Source organism: Microcebus murinus, chromosome 1 (assembly GCF_040939455.1).
Source record: "Microcebus murinus isolate Inina chromosome 1, M.murinus_Inina_mat1.0, whole genome shotgun sequence".
NCBI lineage: Eukaryota > Metazoa > Chordata > Mammalia > Primates > Cheirogaleidae > Microcebus > Microcebus murinus.
This window is the reverse complement of record NC_134104.1, coordinates 52648405-52657500: the sequence shown is the minus strand read 5'-3', so window position 1 is coordinate 52657500 and position 9096 is coordinate 52648405. Positions and strand designations below refer to the sequence as shown.

Sequence of the window (9096 nt, the reverse complement as noted above, 5' to 3'; positions counted from 1 at the left end):
CGGCTGTCTTTAAAGACGTTCTCGAAGCGGACCGCGACACGGGTCGGAGGCAGAATTCTGCTACTGAGAGCAGCTGCTTTTTATTGGGGTCTGAATCTGCCCCTTCAACAATATCTCTGATTAGTCCCCAGTACGAAAAAACAGATACAGGGACGGCATCTGGGCCCTGACTTAGAAGTAAATCGTTTAAATCTCTACCTACTTTTTGCCATTTCTGTGGGTGAATCTCAGGTCCACCAATAATAAACCAAGGACAAGCACGATCAATGAACACAAAAAACTTTACTAGATCTTTTTTCTTAACTCTAATTCCTCTCTCTCTGAGTGAGGCCTTGAGATCCTTAATAAAAACGGCCTCTTTAGACAATGAATGGCCCATCTCGATGGGGTGACAATGTAAAATTTTACTCACCAGACCGTCGACTCTGTGAGCGGCAGAACGAGGGTCTCTGTAGGGTTTCCTTCGGCCGAAGAGCACTCCGTGGCGTCACCCGACAAAAGTCCGTACCTCGAGCCCCACGTTGGGCGCCACTTGTCCCGACCCGCAGGACCTTCTGTTACTCGCGGGGGCGAGGGGGACCGTGCCTGAAAGAGATGAGCGAGAGAAAGAAACGAGACCAAGCGAATGATTGTCAAGGTCTACTTTACTTGGATTTTTAGTAGGTTTTATATACAGAAAACAAGGAAGTAGAAATAGAGTGGGGGAATAATGAGGCTTTCCTGTGGGCTAATCAGCCCCAATCAGCATCCCAATGGCACCGGAAGCTCTTTGTGATAGATCTCTCAACCCCAACCTGGCAGGGGGTTGGGAACAATTGCAGGTGGCTTGCCCTGGAGCAAGCATGGCATGGAATGCATTCTTCTTGGAACTACAGCTGGGGAGCTGGGTGCTATTTTCTAGGACGAGGAGGCCCGTGTGTAGGGCAAGTCGTAGGAATGTGAAGGGTCTTAGTCTCCAACACTTTTGAGAAATTTGTATTAGGTCCTTTGCATATTTTTAATAGGGTTATTTATTTTCATGCTATAGAATTGAGTTCCTTGTATATTTTGGGTATTAACCCCTTATTGGATATATGATTTGCAAATATTTTCTCCCTTCAATAGGTTGTCTCTTCACCTTATTGATTGTTTCCTTTGCTGTGCAGAAGTTTTTTAGTTTGATGTAATCCTATTTGTCTATTTTTGATTGTGTTGTCTGTGCTTTGGGCATCATATTAAAAAATAAAATTATTGCTCAGACCAATGTCAAGAAGCTTTTCTCCTAGTTTTGTTCTAGTAATTTTACAGTTTTAGGTCTTTCATTTAAGTCTTTAAACCATTTTGAGTTGGTATTTGTATGTGATGTGAGATAAGGGTCCACTTATTCTTCTACATGTGTATATTTAATTTGCCAATGCCATTTATTGAAGAGACTGTCCTTTCTATATTGTATGTTTTTAGCACCTTTGTTGAAGTTTACCATAAATGCATAGATTTATTTCCGGACTGTCTAATCTCTTCCATTGGTCTATATTTCTGTTTTCATGCTATTACCATGCTATTTTGATTACTATAGATTTGTAGCATATTTTGAAATCAGGTAATGTGATTCTTCCAGCTTTATTTCTTTTGCTCATGATTGCTTTGTCTATTTAGGGTCTTTTGTGGTTCCATATGAATCTTAGGATTGTTTTTTTCTATTTCTATAAAAAATGCCATCGGAGTTTTGATAAGGATCACATTGAATCTATAGATCACTTTGGCTACTATGGACTTTTTAACAATATTAATTCTTCCAATTCATGAACACAGGATATTTTTTCCATTTATTTGTATATTCAATTTTTATCATCAATGTTTTATAGTTTTCATTGTATAGATCTTTTACCTCCTTGGTTAAATTTATTAATATTCCCAAGTATCTTATTTTGTTTTGATGATATTATAAATGGGATTGTTTTCTTGATTTCTTTTTTTGGCTAGTTCATTGCTAGTGTATAGAAATGCTACTGATTTTTGTATTAATATGTTGATTTTGTATCCTTCAAATTTAATGAATGTATTTATTAGTTCTAACAGTTTTTTGGTACAGTCTTTAGGATTTTCTATATATAAAATCATGTCATCTACAAACAGAGACAGTTTATCATTTTCATTTCTGATTTGAATGTCTTTTATTTCTTCTTCTTGCATAATTGCTCTGGCTAGAACTTTTAGTATTATATTGATTAAAGTTTTGAGAGTGGGCATCCTTGTCTTATTCCTGGAGGAAAAGCTTTCAGTTTTTCACCCTTGAGTGTGATGTTAACTGTGAGCTTGTCATATATGACTTTTATTATGTTTAGGTATATTCCTTCTATACCTAAATTGTTGAGAGTTTTTGTCATGAAAGGATGTTACATGTTGTCAACTGTTTTTGCTGCATCTAATTAGGTGATCATATGATTTTTGTCCTTTATTTTGTTAATGAGGTATATCACATTTACTGATTTGCATATGTTAAATTATTCTTCTATTTCAGAGATCATGGTATATGATCATTTTAATGTGCTGTTAAATTTGATTTGCTAGTATTTTGGTGAAGACTTTTGCATCTGCATCAGGAATATTGGCCAGTAATTTTCTTTATTGTCTATGTCTACTTTTGATATCAGAATAATGCTGGCCTTTTAAAATGAGCCTGAAAGTGCTCCCTCCTCTTAAATTATTTTTGAAGAGTTAAAGAAGGATTAGCATTCTTCTTTAAATGTTTGGTAAAATTCACCAGTGAAGTATTGGGTCTTGAGCTTTTTTTTACACTGTGAGGCTTTTGATTACTAATTCACTATTCTTACTCATTGGTCTGTTCATGTCTACTATATCATCATGATTCAGTTTTGGTAGGTTGCTTGTGTCTAGGAATTTATCCATTTTTTTCTAGGTTATTCAATTTGTTGGCATAATGTGAACATATAATTATTCACATTAGTTTATTATAATCCATTGTATTTCTATGGTATCAGTTGTAATGTTTTCTGTTTCATTTGTAATTTTGAGTCTTCTGTTTTTCTTACTGTAGTGAAAGGTTTATCAATTTTGTTTATCATTTAAAAAACCAACTATTTTCTATTTTATTTTTTCTTTATTATTTCTTTTCTTCTGCTATCTTTGGGCTTAGTTTATTTTCTTTCTCTGGTTCCTTAAGGTGTAAAGTTAAATTGTTTATTTGGTATCTTTATTTTGACATTTATCACTATAAACTTCCCTTTTAGAAGTGCTTTTGTTATATCTATAAGTTTTGGTATGTTATATTTCCATTTTAATTTGTATCAATATTTTTAAAATTTCCCTTTTGATTTCTTCTTTGACCCATTGGTTGTATAGGAGCATCTTTATTTCCACATATTTGTAAATTTTCCAACCCCCCCCATACATACAAATTATTGTTTTCTGGTTTTTTAGAGCTTTGGAACGATACTTAATATAATTTAGGTTTTCTTAAATTTGTCAAGACTTATTTTGTGGCCTAACATATGATCTATCCTGGTTATTATTTCTTGTGTACTTGAAAGGAATATGTATGGAATATGGATGAAACATATATAAAATATGTTCTATATAGGTTTGTTAGGTTCATTTGGTATACGTTGTGGTTCATGTTCAGTCTTTCCTTATTGATTATCTGTCTGAATGAGCTATTCATTTTTAAAACTGGATTATTGAAGTCCTCTATAATTATTGTATTCCTGTCTATTTCTTTCTTTAGTTTTGTTACTATCTTCTATATGTATTTAGATGTTCTGATATTGGATGCATATATATTTCCAATATTTATATCTACTTGATGAATTGACTTCATTATCATTATATAATGACTTTCTTTATCTCTTGTTACAGTTTTTGATTTAAAGTCTGTTTTGTCTGATATAAGTATAAGCATCCTTGTTCTCTTTTAGTTTCCATTCCCATGTAATGTCTTTCTATTCCTTCACTTTTAGCCTATGAGTGTCCTTAAAGCTGAAATATGTCTCTTGTTGGCAGCCTATAGTTGGGTTTTGTTTTTCTGTCCATTTAATCACTCTGTGTATTTTGATGAAAGACTTTATTCCATTTACATTTAAGATAATTGTTGATAGGTACGGACTCACTATTTGCATTTTGTTAATTGTTTTTAATTATTTTCTTATTTTTCCTTTCTTCCTTTTTTCTGCCTTCCTTTGTGATATTATAATATTTTGTAATGGTATGCTTTTATTCCTTTATCTTTTGTATATATACTAGAGGTTTTTTCCTTTGTGATTATGTTTCATGTGGCTTACAGAAAACATCTTGTAGTTACATATTTACCTTAAGCTGACATCTTATTTTATGCTTAAAATAGCTTAACTTCAACTGTATATAAAAACTCTTTATTTTACCTCACTTACATTTTATGTTACTAATGTCACAATTTATATCTTTTTATATTGTGTATACATTAACCAATATTGTAACTATAGTTATTTTAAATGCTTTTGTATGTTAACTTTTATTTTAGAGTTAAAAATGACTTATGTACCACCACTACAGTATTAGAGTATTCTGAATCTGATTCTATTCTTATCTTTACAGTGAGTTTTATCATTTCATGTGATTAGTTAGTATCTTTTTATCTCAACTTAAAGAACTTTTAGCATTTCTTGTAGGTAGTAGTGATAAAGTCCCACAGCTTTTGTTTATCTGGGAAAATCTTTATTTTTCCTCATTTCTGAAGGATAGCCTTGCTGGTTATAGTATTTCTGGTTGGCAGATTTTTTTTCTTTTTTCTTTTGGCACTTCAAATATATCATATCACTCTCTCCTAGACTGAAAGGTTTTTGATGTGAAATATGCTGATAGTCTCATGAAGATTCCCTTATATTGCTTTTGTTTTGCTGCATTCAAAATTCTCTTTTTGTCTTTGATATTTGAGAATTTCATTATATTGTATCTTGGTGAAGATCTCTTCAGATTTAATTTATTTGGGATTCTTTGGACTTCATGGATCTAGATGTTCATTTTTCTCTCCATATTTGGGAAATTTTGTGTCATTGATTCTTTAAATAAGCTTTCTGCCTCTTTCTCTTTCTATGATTTTTCTCTGACTCCCATAATGTATATATTGGTGAGCTTGATGGTGTTATACAAATGCCATATGGATTCTTTACTCTTTTTCATTTGTTTTTCTTTTTTGATCCTCTGAATTGGTGATTTCAAATGACCTGTCTTCAAGCTCACTGTTTCTTCTTCTTGATTGAATATGTTGTTGAAGCTTTCTGTGGAAATTTTTAGTTCAGTCATTGTGTTCTTCAACTCCAGAATTTCTGCTTGGTTCTTTTTCATGGTTTCTATCTCTTTGTTGAACTTCTCATTTTGTTCATGTATTATTTTCCTAATTTCATTTTGTTGTAGCCCATTAAGCCTCTTTAAGATAATTATTTTGAATCCTTTGTCAGGAAATCCATAGATCTCCATTTTAGAGTGGGTTATTGGAGATTTATTTTATTCTTTTTATTATGTTGTGTGCTCCTTGTAGCTTTGCATTCATATCTGTACATTTGAAGAAACAATCCCCCTCCCTGTCTTTATGGACTGTCTTTGAGAAAGACCTTCACTAGATTTCCTGGATAGAGATTCTAGGCTTTTGTCCCTAACTGCCCTAGGTGTCGGTTGATTTTTTTTCCCCCCCTTGTTTCAGGAACTTGTAATCTCTTGCTCCCTTTCATGTTTGATTTTATCGGTACATAGATCTCTATTTCTTTAGGGTTGATTACTACAGCTTAATTTTTTTCCTTTGGTGGTGTCATGTTTTTCCAATTATTCATGATCCTTGTGGCCTTGAATGAGTGTTTGTACATTTGAAGAACTAGGTACCTCTTCTAGTCTTTACAGGCTAGCTTCGGTAGGGAATGCTCTTACCAGTCAGTTTGGTCAGAGAATCTAGGAATGCTAGCTGGCTGGTCCATGAGTGGGATTGTTGCTGGAGTCCTGGGGCATGCTATCCTGGTGTCAGTTTCAGTGTACAATCAGGCTCAGTGCCTGTGTCCATGAGGATAAGCCTAGAGGCTGTATATCAACTGGGGCAGGCCTGGAGCTTGATCTGCATGGGCAGGTCTTGGTGCATAAGTTCATGGTGATAAATCTGAACCTGGGCCTGTGAGGGCATCTTTGGATCCTGGATCCATGGGGCATTCTGGTGCTGGAGTCTACTTGGACAGACTTATTGACTGGATCTGTGAGGACAGGTTTGGAACTTAGGTTTTCAGAGGCTGGCCTGATACCTGAGTTTACTAGGGTGGACTTGGAGCTTGGATCCATGGGGGTGGGCCTAGAGTCTGAGTCTATGAGGGCAAGCCTGAAGTCTTTGGATGCATGTCTGAACTGGCACTGGGGCAGGCCTGGAATCTGGGGCAGTGGGAGCCATTCTGGAGCCTTGGGCTATAGGGCCAGCCTAGGGCCTGAGACCATGAGATTTATTCTTTTCTTAATTTGCTAGGTTTTTATTTCAGTGTGTCTAATTAGCTGCTTAACCCTTCCATTTTATTGTTTTTAAAATTCTTTCCTTTAATAATTTTTAACATAATTATTTTATATTATCCATCGGAAGTTTCAATTATTGGAAACTCTTAGGGATTTAATCAAATTTTTTATTACATGTGCTCATCTTTACTGATGGTTGATTTTTTTTTTTTTTAATATATATGTTTTGTAATCTTGGATTGTTGGCTCATCTTCAAGGGGCTTTACCTAAGAGAACGTCTGGTGGTTGGTTTTGGGTATTTTTTTCAGTGTGCTTCTGCATTTTTCTATCCCCAGGGTCCAAAGGATATTTATTACTAGTATAAAAAAATCATTGTGCCCATTATTTTGGATATTTCTACACCAATTAGGTAATATAATTTAAACATCTAATATACTTCAGTGGTGATGGACCATGGTAAGAACAATTTCTGAAGATTTTTTTTTCACTCAAACCAAATCAGATGTATTTCTCTTTAACATTGCTTGGCTAGTGGATGGATTTTTCCGTCCTTCTTTTCATTAAGGGTAAAATTCTTTGAAGGTTTCAGCATAGCTTCTTTACACACACGGATATGAAAATACAAACCCCTACAATACCAAGATTGGTTGCTTTCTTCCATGAAAATGGCCAAGCTATGCATGCATTCACTTATTGCTCTGCTTTTTAGCCCCCTCTTTATTTCTCACTCTCTTTTAGGCTCGGCTCTCATTTAAAAAGTTTTTGTGCAGGGAACATTTTCAGAACACCTAGTTGACAATATTGGTAGCCCCAGAAATCCCTTTTGATTCTGTCAAAAGGGCTTTTAACAGAATCAAGTGAGAATCCAGGTATAGAAGAGTTTTGAAGACTAATGAGAATTTATTACGACTTCTAAATAGATGTGCTTATTGAGGATCTTAATTTGGAAAATAATTCTCTTACCATCTGGGCTAACTTGCTTTTCTTTTTTCTCTCCTGATTTAGAGATGCACTTCTTTTGATCCAATGGAACATAAGAGCTTTCATGGCTGTGACAAACTGGCCCTGGATGAGAATTTTCTTCAAGAACAAGCCTCTGGTTAAATCTGTGCCAGTGGGAAAGGAGAGAGTGGGACTGAAGGAAGAGTGTGTGCAACTGCGGAAAGCCTTGGAGAATTCAGAATCTCAGAGGGTGGAACTGAAAGCAAAGCAAGTTTCCCTCATTCAGGAAAAGAATGACCTTCTTCTTCAGCTGCAGGCTGTGAGTGGCTCCACTATTTGTTCCTTCAATCATGTTTTTAATTAGACTCCCTTGTTTCATAGGCAGTGTTGACTTGAAAGAAATAGAAGCACCAGCTCTTCAAATAACAGGATTTTATTCTACAAAACACAGACAATGGAAACACTTAAAGAGACACCTGATTTCACAGTGAATTGATTTCGTTATCAGGATGTCTTTTGAAAAGGGACAAATTATCAATGGGTTCTAGCACTGTAATCTATCATGGGGAGCCAGGAAGCTCTGGGTCTTAAAGTTTGTTTGTAGCCCATGACCTATTAGCACATCAGCAGACAGGATTTTAGTAGGTTCTGAGAAAAGCTTGGCTAAGACCTCAGGATTAATGCAGTGTGTACCTTGTTGGATTTCCTGATTCTGGTCTTTCTACTTCCCCTTCCCTAGTCCAGATCAACATTTCTAATGAATTGAGTTCTTAAAACTGTTCTTAACTGTGATTTTGTATCAAATTCATTTGTGAAATATTAAAAAATAAAAAGAAAGATGCCTAGACCCCACTTAGATATTTTGATTAAGCAGGCCCTGGGTTCAATGAATCTGTGTGAATGATTCTGATATCCAGTCAGGATCAAGAACAACTATTAAAAAAAAAAAAAAAAGCATTGTGTTTCTTCTCAGATGTGCAACCTTCAGATTCTATAATGTGTACATTTTAGGCTCCAAACCCCTGGTCCTGAGGCCTATGTCTCCAGTCTGGGGCTAATATGCCATTACTCACTCTCTTTCACATTCCTCCCCCCAGCCACCTGGACTACTGTGATCCCCAAACATCCTAAAGGGCAGGGATGAGATTTTAACCACCTTTATTATACTGTCCTTCCCACTTAGCACAGTGCTAAGTTGAAAAATGCTAGGTTCAAATACAATTACTTTTAAACTTATTTAAAACAGAAAAAAAATTAGTACTTTTAGACTGTTCCAAGTTATTCTTTTATTTTGGAGCTATGCTATCTGCAAATGTGCCAGCAGGTCACATTTTGCATAAGACTTTACAAGCAATCTCACATTTCTGATGCATAGTTAACATAGCAGTGATTCTCAAGCTTTAGTGTATACCAGTCTCACCTGGAATCCTTGTTAGAAGTACAAATTCCTAGGCCCCATTTCAAACGTACTTTAAGAAATTCTAAGAATCCTTAGGGAATAGGTAGCTTTGGATGATACCTGGCCTCCCAGTTTCCATCATTCTTTCTGTGGATGGACAGTAGTCAGTGCCACCTGGGATGATGCAGGAGCTAAGGATGGACCCAACTTGTGCAGGGCGTGGTAGGTCATAGGGAGTATGGGAAACAAGCAGAAGCAAATTACAGAGCAAACCCAGGATGGCTGAGATGAGTTCAAA

General features: G+C 35.4%; 1 protein-coding gene across 1 annotated transcript in view; it reads left to right on the top strand.

Annotated features, from left to right (window-relative positions):
- The window catches only part of MYH15 (myosin heavy chain 15), a 173324-nt gene that overhangs the window by 101588 nt on the left and 62640 nt on the right, over positions 1–9096 (top strand). Inside the window, 1 exon segment of the mRNA XM_012777219.2 lies at positions 7463–7718. Coding sequence (XP_012632673.2) covers positions 7463–7718 — 256 coding nt within the window.